The sequence below is a fragment of the Megalops cyprinoides genome, chromosome 1 (assembly GCF_013368585.1).
Source record: "Megalops cyprinoides isolate fMegCyp1 chromosome 1, fMegCyp1.pri, whole genome shotgun sequence".
Lineage (NCBI taxonomy): Eukaryota > Metazoa > Chordata > Actinopteri > Elopiformes > Megalopidae > Megalops > Megalops cyprinoides.
Genome location: NC_050583.1, coordinates 30,987,326 through 31,012,008, shown reverse-complemented (window position 1 = coordinate 31,012,008; position 24,683 = coordinate 30,987,326). Strand labels below are relative to the sequence as shown.

The 24,683-nt window shown below is 38.0% G+C and overlaps 1 protein-coding gene across 1 annotated transcript in view; it reads right to left on the bottom strand.

Annotated features, from left to right (window-relative positions):
• mad1l1 (mitotic arrest deficient 1 like 1) overlaps nt 1-24,683 on the bottom strand; it is a 206,873-nt gene that overhangs the window by 108,253 nt on the left and 73,937 nt on the right. The window contains exon 16 of the mRNA XM_036535154.1: nt 8,747-8,948. Within this exon, the coding sequence (XP_036391047.1) occupies nt 8,747-8,948 (202 nt within the window). The remainder of the gene's footprint in view (nt 1-8,746; nt 8,949-24,683) is intronic.

Here is a 24,683-nt window from a genome sequence, read left to right as displayed (position 1 = left end):
GACATGAATGTCATCTAGCAGCAGAACTAACAAAACCTACAAAGAACAATCATTTACAATAATCAGGTGACCCCACTGAAATTTTCCATGCACATACACGTCTACTTAACATACAAGTGATTTAATCCAACTACTACTAATGTGGTCACTACCTGACAAACTTTTTTTGATGGGCACAGAGCACTGCCTGCAGAATAGTGTTAAGGTTACCATCTTATTACAATGGCATACAGCATATTCCAAAGCTGAGGCCATTCTTACATTCACCCAGATGTAATGTGAAATGCAAATATCCTTCTTAGGATTCAGAAGGCAATTTCCTCTGCATCCATTTCTTAACATAGATGGGTAATACAACCTCTCCTCTTTTTGTAAATCCATTCCTTTTTGACAATTTTCTGAAGATTCTGAACTATGTTGTCTGTGTCCCATTCTCCTATTTTTGATCAAGCGTAAGATTTTGGTCCAAATCCCTAAAACAGCTCACTCAGTGTAACATAAGAGAGCACAGATCCTCTCACTTAAGGTATGCAAATACCTGCATTCATTTGTCTAGACGGCCTTATTGTAACCACAGTTCTGCTCACAGACTTCAACTGTCACTTTGGCTGCGGCTAGCCGTTGTGGCAATTGATACTTCTAAAGAAACCGGTGATGGGTGATTGAGAACTGTTCTTGCTGGGGAAGATAATCTAATTACCAGACCTCCTGCATTTCGCCACATGTACTCTCACTCTCAAATTGATGGTTATTTAATTATTGTCTATCCTGATCAACGCTCTGTATCAGTATAAAGAATTCTTTCACTGAGTGCTCGGGATTCAGATTGACTCCGCTGAACCCAGAGTGCATTTCACGTATTTCCGACAACTGTCGTTCCTGTGAATAAAGTCTTTTCCACGAGGGTCGGAATTTCGTCCCTTTTTCCTTACACCAAGTATATCACAGCTCAACTTCTCACCAAGAACTTCTTACCAGGAACTTGAATGCCAATGATTTCTCATTTATACTTACTTCATTCAAACTGCGAAGTATTGCCTATACTGAGTCCCACCACTGCCAACGGAAAAGCAACTATTATGCAGTGGTTGCCATTTTTTGAGATATTTACATTTACATTTACATTTATTCATTTAGCAGACGCTTTTATCCAAAGCGACTTACATAGGTTACAGTTCTTTACAAAGTTATCCATTTATACAGCTGGATATTTTTACTGAGGCAATTGTGGGTTAAGTACCTTGCCCAAGGGTACAGCAGCAGTGTCCCAGTGGGGATCGAACCGGCAACCTTTCGGTTACGAGTCCTGCTCCTTAACCACTATGCTACACTGCCGCCCAGGTATATCCCCCCACTACTATCATTAGGCGTATCTTTGATAACTGTCACTGGAGCAATTTGCTCCCCGTCTCCTTTTAAATCAATTAAACCTCCCTACCCCCAGGTCCTTAATTTAAACAGTCCTCAGTTACCCTAATCATATGCTGACCCAATGCATGACTGTCCCTCAAGTGTAACCCATTGCATTTATGCAGGTTCCACCTGATTCAAAAGGAGCCCCAGTGCCCCATAAACCTAATCCCCTAGTTTCTATACCAGTTAAGTATTCACATGTTAAATTAAATCACCATATAAAATCGTGCATCCCTGGGCTAGCACATGATATTGTTATAATCCTAGCAGTATATCTGGCACGTGTTATACACACACACACACACACACACACACACACACACACACAGTTTATTAAACTCAGGAGAATTACTTTGGGCCGGCTTGAAAAGTTCAACCTGACAGTTTTGCTCATTAAAACTTGGACGCCTTTTCCTGATGAGATTAATAAGCCACTTAGCTTTCAAAAGGTGCACAGGCAGTAGTGGCTCCACACCGCCTCAGAAAGGCAAAGCACATGAATAATTAAGTCACTAAACAATGACTGCAGGTAGTTCATTTACTACATTATTTATCATGATTGCCTTCTACATGTAAAACACAAATTGTGGAGGAATCCTAGATACCCATCTATGCATCTCACATAATTAAGCTTAAAATAATTAAAACAAAATAAACCCGGGAATGAAAAATGAATATTGTGGTCAGCAATCAGAACTGAATATTAACAAGTTCATTCAACACTGTCAGACCAGACAGCATGCTGGCTTTGTTTGCTCTTTTTGTTTGCTCTGAAATGATCCGAACATGAATGCCATCCCTAGCCTCTATAAGTCAGTTCTAAATTGTCTACAAGATGCAGAAAAAATGTCCCAACAGGAATACTGGACTGCAGAAAATGAAGGGTTCACTGGCTATCCCTGTCATTCCAAAAGAAAATGCCTATTTCAAAACGTGATAATGACAATGCACCGTTATTACTGCTGCTGCTGTTGATCTTTTCTTTTACAGTGATTCTTAACTAGTACAATTTATAATTAATCAACCCCTGAAGATAACTGACTGAAGATAACTAGAACGAATGAGGTAAAATACTGAAGCTTGTACAGTGGGAAAACGCCATAACCTAATATGGCCTTCAGACCCACGACCAGGTCCATGATTCAATGCTATTTTCACTATTTACTGAAGACAATCGCAATAAAAGATTTCAAATGTGAAATGTACAGGTCTTGTCACCGTGTTTTTTTATTACAATTGTTTTACCTGTATTATAAGTACCTGTTATAATTACTATTCTAATGAGGAAATTTTTTTATGGACACACACATGCATTCACGTGCATACATGCACACCATTACAGTGATTCTCCTATAAAGATCCCAGAAAGACTCCACTCTGACATTTCAAAGATTGTATTTACAATGACCCCTCATCTCTTTTGAGCAATGACAACCAAGGATAAGCACAGTGTGTTCATGAAATGCACTCCTATACACTGTGTGTGGGATGTGGAAGTGGCATTGTCATGTGAGGGCAGCACCACCATCAGGCCACATCTTCATTGTTACCTCCGGCCATCAACAACTAGCCAGCAAGGACAAATTATCCATATTAAGAGGTTATCGAGTGCACTGTTTGCAGAGTGTGGTCTAGACTTTAGCTGCACAGGGTAATGTAAAAGAAATGGACAAAGACTGTAAATATTACTAGTGTCAAAGTCCACTGTACTGAAATGGTGATCACAGTGTGACACCTGGCATGACAACAATAAGGAATACACTGTACAGTTCCAGTCACATTCCTTGATACCTGTAATTAGAATTCTGCAAATCCTTTTCTGAAATGAGTAAACACTGACAAGACTCTTCTTGTAGTGTTTTATGAGGTTATACTCAAGACCCTCACAGAGAATTTAGCATTTTCCCAACAGTAGTTCTAGGTACTTCAGATCTTTTTTTGTGAATCTTAAATTCAAACCACACATGTTCAACTGCATTAAGGTCTGGAGACTCCAGTGATTGGTTAAAATGTTTACTTTGTGCTCAGTTAATCATTTCTTTGTAGATTCGGATGAATACTTTGAACAGAACCAGGCTAAAATAAACCCCCGCTACCTTTCCCCAAACATAAAAATGTTGTCCACATAGTACATTTAATTTCTTCTGACCATGAGCCTTCAACTGACACTCAGATGTGCTCTGGCAAATCAAGTGGACTTTAAAAGAGACTTCTTCCTTATATTTTGGCCATGAATGCATTCATTCAGGCTTTGCAACATGGAATGGTTGTTCTGTGCACTAGCTCTGCAACCTTACAGTACATGTGAAACAGAAAACCTTTAGATGGCTCTACATACAGTATTTCAAGACACTTCCATGAAACTTGTAACACAGAGACTGCTGCTGTAGGTTTGTTTTGATAACTTAAACATATAAATAAATATGACCTCCATGTTTTCTGGGATTGAAACCACATTTACGTTAAATTATCCAATGGAAACATTTTTCCTTTATATGTTTTTTGTTTCTATTTAGTCAGGAGCATATATAATTATGGAGGGCACTGTACAGTAGTTTAATTGACCGTCAAGCAGACACAGCTTTGAAGGAGTGCAGCCATGTGCCTAAGAATGCCCATGCTTCCAGACCTCAATTGAACTTCACTAAGACCTTCATGCCAGAAAAAACATCAGTTCCTCTGAGATTGACTAAGAAGCATATAAACAGAGAAAATATGCTTATGTTTAACTGAGGGGAAAAAAAGATTATGATAACAGGATGCCTCTTCTAGTTACACTTTAGAATCCAATACTACGTGAAGAAACATCTTGCTTCAAAGAATTACACATTTTGAGTTCAAATTTCTAATGCACATATTTTGTGCATGAAGATCTGGTAAAATGTATGACTAGATCCATTACTGAATATATCAGTCACTTATTGTACTTACAATCAATTACTGAATAATATAATGCTTACGGACCTTGAGCTTCATAACTAAGTCTCACAGCAGACATGTACCAGTAATAATGATAACAACTGGTTGCTGCATTCACTTTTCTTTTTTCCTTGAAGAAAACAATATTACCCCTTTGATCAACTCTTTCTTTGCTTCTCCTAGAAATGTGCATCATTTTAATGCTCAGGGAGCATATCCTTTGATGGAAGGATGACAACTAAGAAATCTATTTAAATACTTTTTAAATGAGAATGTACCCTCAATATTTTTGAACATAAAGTAACGATTGTACAAAACCAGTAATAATACCATGGCCTCTCATGCCTTATTGTTCTCTTCTAGCATGTAGCTAGCTAGGTTGGTTGACTGATGAACTCTGATGATTGGTTGCCAGCTATACGCCACACTTGACCCAGCCAATGGCATACAAATCTGGTGACAGATTTGCATCCCTGGTTCCTATATGTGCTGCTAGTCCACAGGGACAATATAGTTGTTAATAATCACAGTCTAAAAAGCAGTTTCCAATTCCCCTACTGTAAGGTTGAGCTCTAGGAGCAGGAACAGGTGATGCTAGTTCTGGAGTCTTACCTTGCATTAGAATCACCTCTCAAAATAAGCATCTGAAACATAACACATGACACTTCAAATTACAAAGTGGGGTTCTCCTTGAAGTTAACTACAAGAAAAGTAATGCAGATGCTTTTGAATTTTGTTCAACTTTTTGTTCAACACCATGCCATTTTCTTTTGTCAAAGCAAATCAAGCAGGGGCTGAAAACTTCCTCTGGAAATATTTTTTTCAACCCAAAAAAAATAGAAAAAAAATAGAAATAGACATTGTCTCATTTTCTCAACAACACAGCTTGTCATATCTAAAGGGAATACAGGAGGTGGGTTACAAACATTTTGACAGCTCTCTCTCTCAATGCTAAGTTTGAGGAAGACAAATGTCAAAACGCTTCCTGGGAGTGTTATAGAACAAATATCCAAATACAATGCAATATTTCATGCCATCTCATACACTGACCATAAACTGTAGCTGCATTGAACATCAGGAAAAAAATAATTACACACACACACACACACACACACACACACACACACACGCACACACACACACACACGCACACACGCATACATATACTGTGTGAGAGAAATTCAGAGATGAAACCTCCAAGATGACCACGTGATCACTCCAATTGGGAAGCAGAATCTCAAAAGGATAGAGTTGTCAATTTCTGTCAGAAATGTTCCCTTGATTCCTGGACTGGCTTTTGATGAAAGTGCCATCATAAGACAGCTGTCACGATGTGAAGAGACCGCACTGTCATGAGACAAGTCATCCTTAACGATTACTTGATTTGAAAGAGAAAAAAAGACTTTCTATTTCACAGGAAAACCACAACCAATTGCTCCAAAGGAAAAAAAAAAAAACTATTTCATTCTTATTTCTTTTAGCATTACGAGCTCCTAAAAAACTGAAGCTGAAGTGTACATACAAGGAGGACTGTGAAACAGAACAAACCTGTAACAGCCTTTCCAGTTGAACTAACCAACTAACAGAAACAATGGCTAATTATCACACCAGAATGATCAAGAATGTTTCGTACTGTTTATTTAATGTACTCCTGTTAACAGTGGTGAAGGTACATCTTCAAAAAAATCCAGTGCCATAAACAGCCAAAATTACATGCCAATATATACTGATAAGGGGCAGATTAACTTTGAAGGGGAGTGTTCTCATAACCAGCATAGTAAAGAGAAGAAAGCCATTAGACATTACGGTATTACACATCTATAAAAAAAAAAAAATCTCAAAATAATAATGCAGCAAGAATGATAGTGGAGTTAATTAAAGGGAAGCCAGTGAATGTGAAACCCTGTGAAAGCATACCTTTAAGGTATGGCCATTAAATCTTTAACATCCTATAATGCAAAAACTTCAAGAAACCTCAGAGTCTGCATTTTCACATAATCACCTGTCCACAGATCCGCGGCAGGTTCCTTCTACCCATGTGCAGTCACTTAATAATGGCTTGGAAGCTGAACAGCAAAAATGGTTTAAACTCTTTCAATTAATGTCAACCACAATCCTCTAAAAGCCAGGACTGGTAGAGAACAGAGACTGGAAGAACAGCAAGTAGATGAAATGAGTCCCTTTTCTATTCCTCTGTAAAGCATAAAAGCCCCCTTTGTTACTAAAGGTAACATTGCGTAACAAAATTAAGCCTCCACAATTTGCAAGAATCTCAAGACGCATTTTTGATTCTTCAAAGACTGAAGGCATGAGACATCAAAGGTATGACTGACAGGGGGACACAAGAGTGCCATTGAGATATTCTTCTCCGTTCATTAACAGGGCATATTACTGAGTCCACTGCGGACAGCATAAAAAAAAAGTCTTTTGAATCTCATTGATCAAGGACAGACATACAGTGACCAGAGCATTCTCCAGCTTAACTGAATGTAAAGGTTAGGTGCCGAAAAAGGACAAGCTAGGCTGAAGTACACCTGTAACAATTACACTGGCAGACAAATATTGGTTAAACATGGTGCAAAGAGAATAGTGCAGGAGTGTTTTTGAACATGCTTAATTAAAACTTCTGCAAATATTTACATTGCCTGCAACAGCAATCACTGAAAAACAAAGATAAAAGCAGAGAAGAATGAGAACAGAGCAACCAGATGACCACAAATTAATCCCGCACCGACAGCAAAGCAACCAGTCAATTAGTCATAAAAGCTCAGGATCACCCCCACTTTAATTAGTGCATAATGTCTCAATAATGCCACAATAGGCTGAATGCATAATGAAAATTCACACAATATAATTATCTTTAATGTCACAGCTTACAGCACATCAAAAAAAGCGTGCATGTGTGTGTGCATGATGCCTGGGTTACAAGACAATGAAGAATCCTATCAAGTCACCCACTAAATCGTTGTGTTTAAACAAGAACCTTGAGGAACACAGGCCTTCACATTAGTTTAGTCCTGACAGTCCTGTCTGTTAAAGGGAAATAAAAATGAAAGAGAGAGAAAGAGACTGCCAATTACAAGCAAAAGCATTTGTTTGTTTATTCATGGCCCACTGCCGTTAATGAGACACCAACCTGTCACAGCAAATATTACTGAAACTGCGGATGATAAATTACCCTTTAAGAAATGTGTAACGGCTACTAGCTCCACTCCAATTAAATATTTAGTCTGCTGTCTTACTGCTTGCATTAGCTTACTGTGTGTAAAATATGAGGATGAATTCAAAGCTGGTTTTATACATGCAGAAGGAAGAGCATTGGAGGTTGCTGTTATATCTGCATGAAATGAATGATTTGCATACTTTCTGATTCAAGTTTACCTCATCATAAATGAATCTCTCAATGACGTCTGTATCTCCAGCTTTTAACAAGAAGCAGGACACACCATATTTGTTGAACAACTTCAGGAAAAATCTACACTCATTCATTTATTACTAATAGCATCCATGTTATTCAAACATTGCAGATGTTGCCACATTTAAAAAAACATACATAATTTTGACACTGTTTGCACTACAGACACCCCTTCAAAGTGGTAAATCCAAAAAGACCTCAATTTACAGCAGTTTTAAAGTGAATCCATTTTGAACAGAATTTTTTTTTAGCACAGTGTCATTCTCTTAAATCTGTTGATGAGCTTGCTGAGTAGCAAGACAAGCCTGAGAATGTTCATCTCTGTGAAAGTCAAATTAAAACAATTAAATTAATAAAAAAAAATACAGAGATCAATAGAGGCATTAAATATATCCTGACTGGGCTTATTTGATTCAGGAATTCATCCTTTCATGTCATGACCAGATCAATTTTAAACTCAGTCAACGGCTAGGGACCGAACATTGAGAATTGCTTTCAAGGTTGATTAATTGGATAAAGCTTTCCTGTGCTTTCTAATAGATACAGAGTTTTATTTCCAGTCTATATGACAGAATAGCCCTAATGGGCCATCTGGTCTGAGGGCCGCTGAAGTTAACGATTCCAATTAGGCAGGACACTTATTGAGCAACAGCAGACACTGGAAATCATCTGACAAATAAAAGCCTACCAGTCAACAATAAGTGCTAAGAGCTCTGGCAAATGCGCATGGGTGCTCAGCCACAGTTTGAGGTAAAAACTGAAGCTATACTGCACAAGCACATGAGCATACATATCTCTCATGGATTTTATGTACCAATGAAGAAACACAAAATAATAGAACAATATAATAAATAAAAATAATAACACTCTTACTTCTCAGCTCATTCATTTGGAGGGCAAACTGGCATACTCTGCTGCAGGGTGTGCAGCTGAGAACCAAATCAGTCAGTGTTACTCAGGGTTTTTCAGTCAGTCAGCTTGGTGAGTGTGGCATCATACCTATGACTTCCTGAGAGGGTGGAAGGCTGAAGGATCCTTCAGTGGCCACAGCTCCCCCTGCCTGCAGCGTGCGGACATGCTCTCTGAGGCGCTGGCATTCCTCACGCAGCTGCTCCACCTCGTCCAGGCGCTGCTGCTTGGCCAGGCTGGTGGGGTTCATCCGGAAATGGATCACCTTGGTCTTCAGTGGATCATAGTCACCCTGCAGAGGACGTGGAGCCGGCAGACATCCCGGTTAGATGGGTGCAGTCAGACAAGCCCATGTGGTTGCGCCAAACAGACTTTCAGAGAAAAGCAGTTGTTCCAAAGTAAGTCATAGTTGCCCTAGAGAGGAATGAGTATCACCATTCAGCCCGATAAGAGCTGATGACCTGTATGCATTAGTTACATCTAAGATTTCCTCATTTTATTAATCAAAAGATAGAACTACTGCAGCAATATTGTTTTGTGCTGGTGTAACAAGACAAAGGAGGACCAGTCTCAGCAAATACCACACGACTGAATATTGAGAGTTCATGAAATGATACGATTTCTGTACCATACCTAACTCCAAATTTATAAATTCAAGCTGATTTCTCAAATTTGTTTTGGCATGCAAAACAACAGCAATGTCATCAGGGACAGCTTAGAAGGATTTCTTTTTTTAGTTGCACTACAATATTATCACCCAACCATTTACAGTCCAACTGTTACTAAATGTGTGTTTGCAAGTCTGTGCTTTGTTTTCTGAGAATGAGCTATAGAAAGAGTTGTCATCAGTAGTCCAGAAGCAGAGACAATGATTACACACTTATTGAACCTGTGCACAGGAGGAGGGGTCTTTCCGCTGATTGCGGCCAGCATTTACATTCCAAAAGCAATGACTGATTTTTGCTGCTACTGCTCGTTTTCTAAAGTGTGGCATAACTGTAAAATTTGTTTTTTATTGTCATTATGTTGGTCTAAGTACTAGCATTGCTCATGTATGGCCTATATCTAATTCTGTAAGGACTGATCATTGCACTAGTCTCCTTGCACTTTGTTTTTGCAAATATATCCTAGGATGTCCCTAGTGTACAACACAACTGACCACTGATCATGTCAAAGCTCTTCACTTTCAACCTGTAATTACTTTTACATTTCCTCAACATAGTATTGTAGATAATCCTGTTACAATATGAAGTTCTGTAATCTTTATTTCATTACGAATATATTTAGTTGTAAAGCCAAAGGATACCTTCCCTGTTAATCAAAGCATATGGAAAGGCAAACAACTCCATCTGGGGTCTTGATTAAAAATCAAATCATAATGTAGGTGGCCTTAAGCTATGACATGGAAATGAAAGAGGATACTTGGGAGAAAGAGAGCAGAAAGCAGAGAATCAATGATTAAATAGGAAAGTAATGATTTAACAGAGCAATTTGCTAATGAACTGCCTTGCAGTTTGAGAACCAGAAAGAGGCCAGTTATGTGTTGTAAATACAGTATAACGCAGCAACTCAATGTATGGCATTAATATAAGGTAGCTACAACATTTAGCAGATGAAACTAATAACATACTGTAATGTCTAAGAACATTTGCTGCTAACAGAAGAAAGGAAATGATCATTCCTTCCATCTAGATCTATTATAGTTAGATAAAAATAGATGTGGACCCAAAATGACTAACCAGAACAATATACAAAAATAAAGTCTTGGCAGTCTGTATGTAGTAGTCACTCACTGTAAACTTACATTTTTCATGTACAGTTGTCCCAGCAGCAAGGTACAGAAAGTTACCACACTTCTTAATGGATAAACAAATGCTCCTGAAATACCTTTTTGCCAGAAAGGAATGGTATGGAGGAAGGACGGAAGATGGAGTGTTGAAACAGTGATGACTTTTTTATATATATATAAAAAAAAAAAAACTACATCTGCGTGTGTCAGCAAATGGATCACTGACTCAGAGACATGTAGGCTACGCCATTCGCGTCACTCCCCAAGGGTAGAAGGCTGCAATAAACCAGGATTGCATTCATCCAGGAGGGTCATTCACAAACATTGGACTGTGTTTTTTCACAAGGGAAAAAAGACCAACATTTCCATAGTTTCTCTGTATTTTTGGATTTTACGTAATAATACCAGAGCTGCTAGATGGAGTTATTTTCAAAACTTCTTTAATGCTGTGAAAAAAGGAAATTGCTAACGAGGCTCAGCAGCCTGAAGGTAATCAGGTAATGACAGTGCCGTGCAGGTCTTGATTACTCCACAAGATATAATTTCCTGTTCTGCATGATAAATTAGCATGAAGGTCCCCATGAAAAAAAAAGAAGTTATTCCGTTTTAATGAGTCGATGGGAAAATGGTTTGCACACATTCAAAAAAAATATGCATTCATAGGGTTATTAAAATGCACATCACTGCATACTTCAGATTTCTCATCTCTGCATTAACAGACTTTAACTCTAGCAACTTTATCATGACAAATGCACACTGATATTCATTCCATTCAATGGTAGCCTGTTGTAGAAGTACCTTTGTATTTCAAAGTTTCCATTAAACGAATGAACAAACAAGATAACTGCATCCCAGCTGGGACATGGACACACTTACTGGAGGCATGAGTAAGGGAGACATGAGTAAGCTGGCATCATATGCCATGTGCACTGATCAAGTATTACTGATACACTATGGACATAATCATCCAAAAAACTAAAGGATACAGTCTTCACTTCAGGAAGCGACTGAGGATCCACTCTATTGGCACCATAGAAGATGGAATTTAACTGTCTGCTCCAGTGAACAGTGAATCAAGAAGTCCAAACACAGGACATAAGACACAAAATCAAGTAATTCCTAACTGTCTCCAAGGTCACGTCCCATGAGATCTTAAGGCTCGGTGGCTGAGAGATAAAAGAAGCAGGCTCAACACGAGAATACAAAGCCACTGAAAAGTGCAACTGTAACCAATATGTAGAACAAATATAAAACCCAAATGGAAGTTTTTCTAAATTTACAGTTCCCCATGTTGAATAAAAATTCCTGCAAAACCTACACTGTTATATAAAAACACCCAAAAAAGCAGAATCATTCACCAATGGATGACGTAAAATTACATCAATTACATTCTTCGTGAGCCATTCTCTCCTCTCCCAACAAAGGTACAAGCTCCAGACTCAACAACTCTAACCACTACATTTCACCATATAAGAGTTTCTGTTAGAGATCGTTATAATAAAAATGTGTAAGATTCAATGATTTCTACTTTTTCTAATTTAAACTATTGTGACTTTTCAATAGCAAGACAAAGTTCACATATTCAGGCCAGATGGCTACTTGTTTAAAGGTTCAAAGCATTTATCCGAAAAACCAAGAAGTCAACAACAGCCATAAAATCGTACTGGTTTTTCAATTAGTCCATGTTAATATGACATATTAATAAATTTAACAGCACAAATGTAGCTGGGAACAGGCATGAACAATGTTCAAGCAGAGAAAAAAACATTTTATTTTAAAATTATTTTCATATGTATACACATTCATAAGACACATCATCATAAAATAATAGACAAATGTTGTGAAAAGAAAACATTTTCAACTAAGACACCTTGCAGTGTTGTTCCTGTGTGCTCCTGGCCCAGGTGCGAGAGCAATCAGTTTCCCTGTCAATAACATACTGTTCCCTCATAAACAGGATGCCAATAACTGTGTCTTATTTCTGTCTGATAAAACTTTGTGCAAAATAAAAGTAAAGCTCACCTAAACTGCACACTGCACACCAAAAAATATAATTTTTTTTGTGTTTTGCTCATTCAGTTCTGTTGTTGCATGTGTTATTTTTGCACCTTCATTCTTCTCTTTTTCTTTACACACTGTGTAATGGGCTGCCTTCTGGTGAAAAGGAAAGCCTTGGGGAGCATGGCAGTAAACTATTTACAAAACAGTGATGATGATGTACAATGGTACTACGATGCTACGTACCCTTTTTGGTAGTATCAAAGTGGCATTATATTTGGAAGATAGAGGACAGTGTTTTGTGTTTAACCCAACCCCTCAAGCTAATATCCTAAAGGTTATATTCCTTAAAGTCTTACAGGAGCTTTTAAGTCAGTACCTGCTTCAGATTGGAAAAGAGACATCTGCTCGACAGAGTGATTGGAAAGTTAAGCATGCCAGTCACTTCGCTGACCTCTGAATGAATGAAGACATACAAAACATTGCATTTGACATTAATTCCAAGACCACAGAACACTCCACATCTTCATGGTTCTACATGGACACTTGCAGCTTGTTAAACAGATCCAACTGGAGAGCCAATCATTAAACTGCTGAGGTGTGCAATACAGCGCCATGTCAATAATCTCGCCTCCAGCACTCAGGTGTAACAGCAGACTTCCAGCATGATGGGAAATTTCCACTTTTTTCCCTAAATAGCACTACTTCCCTGGAGAATATACCTTTGCACTCTTGCTTAGCAATTACAATGCAACACTGGGCTGATAAATAAAACACTGCCACCTTCTTATAGTGTGATTTCTTGTCCACTTTCATTTAACTGTAGATCAGAGCTAGAGAACACCATTCAGTAGCAAAGGCACACTGGTATAGAATAAGTAGACATGGAGGCATTTAATTTGCAGTATCAATTTACATGGTGAAATCATCATGATCTCTAAGCAAGAGGAAAAGACAGGTGAGGAAGACTTGATTTCTGTCAAATATACAGCCTAAACAACATGAAAGTTTAATATAAGAAGTTTTAGTAAATAACAGAGGAAGTTACCTTAAGTGCCTCCAGTGGAGCATCATTTATTTATAGAGTAACTCAATAAAAGCAGAACAGAAAAAAATTACATAATATGTGTCATCGGGTTTTCTATATGGGAATGTATTTATTTTTGTTTCCCCAAGATAATTTAAAGTACCAAGTCTGCTACCTTGAATTAGACTTTCAGGCTAAACATGGATCAGACTGGAAAGGACCTATAAGGAAACTATTTATCTTTGAATATTTGCCCTGAGGGGCATGTCTATCAGAAAACACAGTCTAGTATCCTGGGGCTAGAAAATAAACACACCAATCAAAGCATTTAGTTAAGTGGAGAGAAATCATGTGGCCTTTGTTGCTCCATTACTACTATTTGAGCATGCTGAATTGCCTCTCTCCTGAAAGATGAGCAGTTATTGCCAACATGCACCTATAAAAATGCAGTTATTAATTGGTTGGTTTTATTTCTCCTTAAGACATATAGAACAGTACCCTATTTCCCTATGAAACCATTACCTTCAAATGTTTACTCAGGGCCCTCTTTAGGTCCAGCAGACCCAGCATTCACACACAGGCACAAGCGCAGCTGTCAAAGAGGCATGTCCAAATCAATTTCACTGTTTTAGCAATGCTTATATAAACGGCACAAATGGTAGCTAGGCTAGGAATTATTTGACAGAATTTGACTAAGAAAACATAAAAAGCGAACAAATTAAACAGTGGTCAAACATGCAGCACCAAACAACAGACTTCAAGGTATGACATGACAAACAATTAATGTGGTTATTTGTATTAATATTGTACATTTTCCATCAAGACTTTTAGATTTTAGCTTTTTAGATTTCTGTATTAATATTCCATATATTTGCCTTTTTGTTTTGAGGTTTGTGAAACCCTAATACTTCTCTCCTAACTCCTAAAACCTCTCTCTAACTCTAAGAGGGGTATTGCTGTACTATAAGAGACTCAGACAAAAGGGCTCTCTGTATTATAGTGTAAAATGCTACATTTTAGGGGGAAATTAAGATGATTCAATACTGAAAACAAAACATTATCTTTGTTTCACAAATGTTTCATGCAGAGTATCATTTGAGAGCATCATTCCTCTAACCGTATTCCACACAGGAGCAAACTGACTCAAATCACTTTCCAACAGTCACTTATGTCAGCGATACTATGCTTATCTCCTTTGTTCTACTGGCATAATATCGATAGGCTACTCCTTCCCTTGGGCAAAATGCCCGCAATACTGCCTGTATACTGTACAGCACACAGCTATGTGGTTCACCATACCTCTGACTCTCTCACAGTGCTGGTCACTCTTTCACATCTCCTGCAGATATTTATACTTTTTTCAACAGTCTTTCTGATGTGGTCCTACATATACATGACAAAAAGCTGGTGAGTAAGGCTAGAATTTACCCTTCTGTGAATACAGCAGTTGTAGCCCCTTGTCTCTGAAAATGCCAAAACTAGCTAACAAATCCTAATGCATTTATAGCCTTTTTCCTCATTCCTCTTATTTTTTGGAATTTGTTGAATATTGAGATAGTATCTCTCTGGCCACCTCCTCAAACATATTAGTCAAACATTCAACAACCAGAAAACCTTCTTTAAAACAGTATCAATCCTTATTTGGGCAATCTCACTAACTAACACACCCATGTTAGTTATGACCCCATTCAGTTCTGTGTAGATGGTAAACATCAAATTGGTGGAAAACAACATGTATCTGTATCCACTGGCTTTATTGTGAGACGGATTTCAACTTCAAAGCATAAAGGAAGTCAAAGGGCTTCCTGATTGCATTTTTAAGTCAACTTCTAGGCAAAGGCCTAGGTGAACTCCCAATTCAAGTGGCAAGCTCCGGGTATATACAAACCAAACATGCACTACACGTCTTACATTCTTCTACCACATTAAAAAAAAAACATCCTTACATTAGCGCTCAGCAGTCAGAGGATCAACAATTTTGAAGTCCAAAGTTCTCAAGTTTCCAAGGAGCACACTGCCCCATTCAAAAAGTACAGTAAACATTAAGATGACCACAGTTTGAAAGTTTGAGTTGTACAAGGCCATTTTTCGACAGCGTCTCTCCATAACGGATGACCAGTGAGAGGAAGAGGCTGAGCGGGTTCCCCTGGGGGCCTGCTCCTCTCTCCTGTCTCGCCTGGTTGCCTTGCTGAAAGGATTAACAGAGGGCTGCGTGGAGGAGGTTCTCTGCAGAGTTCCCTGGGGGGGATTCATTTAAGGAGGGCAGGCGGGAGAGAGAGCTTACCTTCCCAGCAGACCCTGACTGAGGCTGTGAACGGCCTTTCACGGCTGCTGAGCACACAGACACTTCTTTAAACCAGAGTTTCTTTTTTTAACAGGCAATTTGGGAGCTTAACAAATGCATATTTTTTTCATTTGCTTCACTTCAGAAATTTTAGTTATCTACTTATTTATTTATTTTGGGTTATTGGGAGTTTACGCTGTCCAAAACACCATCTAGTGGATAAGAGGGAGTTTATTTTACTTCTAGGGAAAAAAGTTAACTGATGTTGCATACACAAGCTCTCAGAACTGAGTTAGTTCAGCATCTGCTTAATTACCAATGTTATATTCATATAGAGGATAGAAGAACATCATTACATACTTATTTTGGCACAAGAATATTTAAAAGTCCTGTTACTTGGAACAAAGACCTGTGCTCATCTCTTTCATTGTCCGTTCTGAAAGTGACTCAAAATACCCTTCCAACACGCAGAATACCACACCAAACCACACCAATCGTACTGATGAGAATAAAACCTCCAAGGACCGCACCTTACAAACATAAACTGACACATCTGTTTGTATAGCAGAAGTTAACTTAAGAAATCTAAAAGGCAAACAAATTATTAATATCTCAACCTTTTCAGCCCCCAGTCTGAAATGTGACATGGCTTACACTGAGCGAGCGAGCGCACACACACACACACACACACACACACACACAAATCGGGATTTTTTAAATTTTTTTTTTTAGTGATATTTCTGTTCTCTAGAACGGGGCCTTCAGCCTATGTCAGTGTGATACACAAAATACAGTACATCAACATAACCACACACTGTCTGTTCATATTAATGTTGATAGACTTCCACAATTTTTATTATCATGTTGAAATACTGTTCCTTCTCTGGCAAAATGTCATGTTTATTCAAGTCCTTTCTCCACTAACTCCAGTCAGGCAAGATTAGAGACTCTTCAGATTTATTTATTTTTACAATAGAATACATGCCAGGACAGGTAGGTCTGACACTTTTTCTTGATCCACTTTATATTACCAAATGTACAGAATTTCAACAGTTTTGCATTATACACAATGGACAAATAAACTCTATTCGTGCAAACACAGCAAAGGGATACAATGGATATTAAGTTACCTAATATATACCACACATTAATATACAAAGTACCTCAATGTACAAAAAGTAAAATCTATCTACAGTTTAACCAAGTATAGGTGGCCAATAATTAAATGTGCAAGAGAAAATAATATGTATAAAACCACTCTAATGATAAGCTGTTTTACTGAGGCATACTTAACAAAACAAAGGTTCATTCAGCAGGTAAGCCATTAAGTAAGAGAAAATGATTTGAGAGCACTTCAAAGGTCCAAAGTCAACCCAAAATTCCATCCTTTGGTTTCAAACCAGACCTACTGACATAGGTAAAGGTACAGATGAGGTTCTGCAGGACAAATCTATTGATCTAGCAGCAAAGATAAGGAGCAGAAACGGTATGGTCTTCTTTGGAATTCTGCCAGTCGCACATGCTAGCCGAGGCAAGCAAGGTTTTATAAGGAGATATAATAGGTGGTAGCAAAACTGGTGTAAGAAAGAGAGATTCATGTTTAAGGGACACCGGGGCTCCTTATGGAACAGGTAGGACCTTTAAACAGAGTTGGTTGCACCTGAACTGAAGGAGCACAGATGCACTGAGTCAGCATACACAAAGTGTGGTGGCGGAACATTTGGGAAGGTTAAATGGGGTTAACAGCTGGGAAATACAGACTACACAAATGGCAGGTGGCAGGGATATTCAAACAAAACAATACAGGCAGTGTGCTGAAGTGCCTTTGTTTGAATAGCTGAATTACAAAAAACACTAGAGTTTAAGGTTCTCATGGTAAATGGGGGACTATAACATAGCTGGTATTACAGAGACATCTGAATGCAGTGGATAGGGAGCAGTAAAACATACTTTAGTATAAGCTGTCCAAAAGATAGTGTAACAGAGCTGAAAGTAGTATCTTGTGAGTCCTGCATAAAGCCCTTAGGGTAGCAGCTAGCAGTGCAATGTCTGTGGTGACATCTCTCCCTGAGAATTGGTTAGCTAGCGTTACCACCTGTGAAGCTAGGAGCAAATCGCCTTTGGCTCAATGAGCAATAACACAGGTGATTAGACATGGTTATGCAATGACAACAGGGGTTCAGACCTCACTCTGACATCGTATGTGATTGTTATATAAGAAACAAAAGAAGGTTAGTGCTTTCCTTAGTTCTTCTGTTTACAAGTATCACAGTTCTTATTAAATGCGTGAAAAAAATTGCAGGAACTGACCTTCTAAATCGTAGTGAAGATACATGGTTTAAATTACTGGGGAAAATGAGAAAGGCCTAACTGTTTGAATATGTTACTGGCCAATGGGTTCAGATTAAAACACTATGTTCGATGACAATTAGAAATGGGTGGAAAAATTTGTACGCTATCCTTTTAATTCTATATGTTATAACCCCTTGAGGTAATTCATGCCTAGACATTGCACTGATCCTGATTCTCAACAGCGATGTAGTGGTGCCACTGGGGTCAAGTTATGACAACACGGTCACATTTGAGGTATACTGGAAACTCAAAGCCTCCTTCACCAAATTAAGTAGGTTCAATTTTAGGTGAGCTAATTCTAATAAGATGGTAGTTAATTTAAGCACCATTGACTTGATAAGACTGAGGAACAGTGAATGAGAACTGGTGTAAATTCTGAATAGGTATAAATGCAATATAAATTCAATCAATTAAGGAGAGTTAATTAAGGTAAGTTGCCTGAACAGTCTTCACAGTGTTTCAATAAATCCTTGTGCAAGAGGTCAACACGGAATAAGAGACTATACAAAATGTATGTGTATATATATATATATATATATAAAAAATCTGTTCCGAGAGTAATAAGCTCACATATTGTAAAACACGTGCCAATGTTAACAGCAATTATGGAGACATAAGGGCTGTTGAAAGGCAAACTGCAGATGATGCTAAAAGTAATCATAAGCCTGTTGTCACTAATAACATATAAAAAAAAAGTTAAAGAGGTTTGGTGAATCAAAAGGAAGGGTTTTTGCTCAATAATAATAAAGATACACTTCACAGTTACTTTGTTGAAAGCTTCAGTAGGGAAGAGACATGTATGTCATGAATTAAGTGACCATAAAATAATAGACAAAACTAAACACAAACAATTACAGGATGTCCTGATGATATTTAACACCTGTTGAAATGCAATCTCTTGGAAATTTAGAAATCCCTGACAATTGGAGACAAGACCGTGCAACACCAGCATTGACTAAAGGGGATGACAGTGACATATAGGCCAGCTGGCCTGTACTAAGAAGTAACATGTTAAAGAGCAGTTAAAATGTTTTTTGCACAGAAAGACCATGCAATATCTCCTGGACTTATTCAAGAAAATTACTCAAATCGGACTTAGTGATTTTATCTGGCTTTTAAAAAACATTTGACGAAGTACTATGTGAGTGACTCATTGTCACAATTAAATGAAAATTAATGGAGTTGTGTTGAAGTGGATTAAAAATGGGTTTCAGTATAGTGTACACAGAGCAACGGTAAAGGACTTCATCTGAACAAGGAGTAGCGGGAAGTGGAATCCTCCAGGGATCGGTGTTGGGATCTCTGCTGTTGCTTATTTCCATAAATTACCCTGATGAGGACATCTGAAGCAAAACAGTTTCATTCACAGAAATTAAATTTAACATTGGTAAATGTAAAGTTCTACGTGAGGGCAATAATATGATTCAGGACAAATTTATGAGGAGTATGAAATTAGTGTGTGTGCAGCATGAAAAAGACTTGCAGGTAATGGCTGACCATTTGGATCAAGACGTACTGTAGTGCTGAAGCCACAATAAAGTAAATAGGATGCCGATATATATAGCAGGCGGTACTGATTACAAATTAAATCAACTTCTTATTCAATCCCATTTAGAGAATTGTGACCAGTTTTGGGAACCACTAGGGCTGCCCCCTAATAGTCGACCAAACGTTAGTCGATGAGAAGAGTCTTAGTCGACCAAGTTTTCATTGGTCGGTTAGTCGCAGAAAAAAAAAAAAACCCTCAAACTCCATTCGGGAGCTGCACCTTGTCGTTAAAAAGTTATTAGACTATGTCGGGCAGGAAATCATCCAAAGTGTGGGATCATTTTGAGCGTGTAAAGGACGAACCCAAGAAAGTGACATGCAAACTCTGCATGCAAAGATTAATAAATTAACAAAATGTTCAGGGTCCTTGCTGGTTGTTCCGACACATTCAGAATCATTACCGCTTTTGCCATTAGCATTAGTCACTAACAGGCGGCTCGCTTTGTGCGTGCGCTTCTAAAATTTATAGTTTAAAGGCGCATTATTACGGTTTTGTATTTCTCTGTAACGTAGCACAGTGTTAACAATGTTACTTATAACATTCTTCCTCAGCCCTGGAACTCAAACCATTTTCTGATGCCCCAAAAAAATATATATTTTAATTAATGTCATAAACGTGCGACAACTAGTCAACTAATGGCTTGAACTAACGACTAGTAGTCAACTAGGAAAATCTTTGGACGGGGGCAGCCCTAGGAACCACACTATGGGGACACAAAAGCTCTTGAAAAAATACAGAGGGACAACAAGACTGGTTACAGCTGTCAAAAATATAAATTACGAGAGACTCTAGACACTTTCTCTTGAGAAATAAAAAAAGGGTAAAGGGAGATTTATGGCCTATACATTTTTAAAGGGGACTACAGAAGCTATTTCATGATTATTTCTGTCAGAAGAGCACCTGGCAGTTAGTTAAAGGTAAATTAAATACTGAACTTATAAAGTATTTTTCAGTTAAAGTGCTATAAATGCATAGTATAGCCTACCAGGATGTGTGGAGGAAGCAGAGACTATTCGATTGTGTCTGTCCTGGTCTTGGACAATCTTAGGCAACAAGGAAAAAAAACGTGAGCCTAGTTGGGCTGAAAAGACTGTTTTCTTCATTAAAATTCTAATTTTCTTAATATGCTATCATGTTCTCTCTGTACTGACCTTCACAGAACAAAAAACTAACGTACCTAAGAAAAGCTTCACCTCATTCTGACATACCAATACTTTGACAGCATTTTAAAATACCCGTCTTGGTGATGACTCAGTTGCCTTTTAGACTAAAATGTTGCTATGGCACTAAATTATTTATGTCCAAATGGCAAGAGACAGAATGTGTGTTTGCATTTGAATAGATGTATGTGTGTGCATGCACCATACTTGATTTGACTGTATTGGTCCTTGTCTACAATAGATTTCTCTACAACAGATGAACCCATCAAGAATTCCTATTTCCAAACTAAGCTTTTCAATCAATCCTTGACTAGGCCTTGATACATGTCCATCCATTTTTCATCTACTAAACCGGCTCTTTCAACATACTTGAATACTCCTCGACATAACAAACATTTACCTCAGAAGCTTTACAATTCAGTTTCTCTACTGTGATGCTTGATTCCTCCTCATGATCTGTCATAACCTGTGAGGAGCTGCCAACAGGCAACAGACATGCATTTTCCAGAGGAAGAAATATGTTTAGCATACATTTGACAACACATAGCTGTTAAAAGGATATCGGTCAGATAAGGAGGGTATTTTAGTTGTCAAAGTTTTTCATTTGAAAACAATTTTGCTCCCCTAGGATGTCACCTACTTGGTGAAAAAGGATACCTCCAAAAACCATGGTTGCTGACTCCATTCCTTGGACCGCTTGGAGGTGCAAAACTTAGCAGCAGCATGTTTGTTTATTTTTATGTTTCATAAGCAATATTTTCATTGCAATATGTCATTGCAATATAGGGCGGTGTAATGTATGAAACATAAATAACTAAAACAATATTTTACATATGAATATGTCATCTGTAGGGTTCATAAGATCATGCATTGTGTTGTGAAAACCAAAATAAGGCAATTGGAAGAGATTTCACATTTTCCACAAATAAATTTCAGAAAAGCCCCGAAAAAGCTGACTACATAACAATAGCTTGCGCAATTATGGACAGTATCTGCAAGCTGCGGACTTGTATTGACCAACGTAGGATTTCTAGCCTATTATCCTTGGGGGCAACTGGGAATTAAGGAAATTCTAACCACAATGACGAAAAGAAATAACACAGCCTTGACATTAATATTTTTTACTGTGATTATTAGCAGTTTCAAAGAATTACTTTTATTGTTTGCTGGTTAACTAAAACCAGTGGCATTTATTTTTATGATTTTTTTTTTTATCATGTTCACAAACTGCAGCGCTATGACAACCCTACTGCTGCTATTCTATCTATTGTGCATTTTCTCAATATATGGGTTGAACTGTGAAAAATATCATCACTGTTATTTGTTCGTCATAAAAATCAATGAGATTTACTTGTAGAAAACAGTATTACACCCACCTGAGAGTAGAAGAAAGCTTCATGAATAACTCCCATTACTTACCCTGAGGTAGGCCTTTTTTGCTCCTGAAAGCGCTTTTAATAGGCCTCTTAGGAGTAATTCTCAGATGTTAATTCTCAGATAAATATGTGCCCATGATGCCAAAACTTTTGATAAATGAATATCCAACAAATATGGTTTACCTTTCAGTAAAAATACTACCCGATATTAAAGGAAGTATCCGCAACAGATGGAATTACCCGAAAAACACCAGCACAGTTAATGCCAGTATGAAAATATTGTTACTAAACACATAGGACAAAAGAGGACAAACTGATGAAATCATAATCATGAGGTGGTGCTTTAGTAAATCTGATGTCTAAAATGACTAAAAAGACACTATATCACTACTCGCTAAACATATGGCCTGTGTGGCGTACATGGAACCATGTCTGAGGGAAAGTAAAATCTAATTATTGTATGGGATTATACGTGCAGTTCCTGTAAGACTCATTCATGATCCAGCATCAGAGAAGTAGTTACTAAAACCCTGTTAGGCGTCATCACTATTCTTAGAATGGTTTCTAAAACATTTTTCTCAGTAGTATTGTTCTTGCAGAAACTAAAAGAATCAACATTTATATAAGGCATTACCTACCCTAAACACAATATTATCACTGCTAAATTACCACCGCAGATGATGGCAGTTATGTGTGGAACATATCTCCTTCTTGCAAGGTGGCACATACCTTCATTAAACTGTCTGCAACCATAACCCTTACAATTTACTTTCAATATGAGAGCCAGAGCATACATATCATCACATTCTGTAATAGGACAGAGCCATGGGCTTTGGAAACATACACACCATGCCAATTCTACCAAAAATGTTCTTAAAAGGTTACAGTTTCCATGGCTTTTAAAATAATTACTTATAATTGTTGCTGCTGTAGTGCAATAATCCACACCACAGTAGAAATATCATTCAAACCATTCAAATTGTGGTGATGTGGAAGACCATATACATCACTTAGTAAAACAATACAGGCAAGTGGATTTTCCCCATACTGATGTGACTCTCTAACAATCCAGCACAGATGCAAGCATCAAGCTTTCTACATACTGTTGTTGTATCGTGTACTTCTTTTTTATCTTTGAGCGGAAGATAACAGTGCTCAGAAGCAGCACGAAATGTTTCCGATCAAGTGTAACCGTGTAAATGGAAAATGTTCAGCTTTCAAGGGCTGGTTTACACAACAGCCAGACTATGGTCATTCAACTTTTTTTTCCTAAATACTTCCTACTTCCTAAATATTTCCTAATACAGTGGCTTGAAGACAGCATATTTCCATAAACAACACAATAAATGGAGTGGATTATACACTATTGGTGCACTTTCCTTGGGACAAAGACATAACCAACAGAGAGTGTGTCCTTGAAGGAAGTGAGTATGGAGCTACAGTAACTTAGAAATAAGTCTGGTTAAGCAAGACTGGCACACTGGGGGAAAATAGCACATCTTAAGAGTCAGGAGCTTAAAATGTTCACCTTTATCACAAGACAGCCGTCCAAAACGGCGTGAGCATGTGGGCTTTGCTGTTTTCATGATAAGATCACGAGATGCAGTTGTTCAACTACAAGGACGCTTGGGAGATATTTCTGGGTCGACCTGTCTTTTTTAAAATGGCACAATACAGCTAATCTTTCCACTGGACAGTAAAAGGCCACCTCCTCTCACCTTTTGCAAAGGTGAGATATTCTAGGACTTCTGCTAAAGCCACAGAAGTGAGAACTCATTTTACTTTTGGAGATGATGGTGCTCAAGATGTTTCCACGCCAAACAATAGAAGATGAGCACCAGTGAAACTTTCTGCCATTTGATTAGGTCAAGAAGATTCCCCGTCACTGTTTCATCTGTACTAAATGTTCCCTGGACCTAATATATATTTACTTGTCCACACAGAAAATATTGTTCATGGCTGAATATTTCCCAGGAACCACCCAGTAAAAAGCCACGACCTGTGTTAGTACCGTTCTTTTAAATTATATTGGTTTAAAAAAAAAAAAAAAAAAAAGTGACTTGAGACCAGTCCCACTGCTCTGACACACAATGTAATGAAAATGTTTAGATATTACTGGAAATGTATCTTAAAATTAAAAAAACAAGCAAACATGTAGCTCTCATTCTCTCTGGAGGGGCATAGCAAAATTCAGACGGTTATTGTTGTCTCACTTAATGAGAAAAAGTCTGCAAATTATTACAGACCAAGATGAAAGTTTCCAATAACACTCCCAAAGCTCCCATTTTCTTCCACAGCCAGGGCCCAATTAGATGAGGTCTGGTGACATATCTTGTAGTAAAGTGTGCTGTAGAAGCGCTAAATGGCTCCTGAACTCAGTTTATCACACTTGTCAATTTCAGCTTTCCTGACATACTGTATTGAAAACGGGTTTGATGCGCTGTAAATAAGTGTCAAAACAAGGCTGCCCAATCAATGCCAGTTCAATAAGC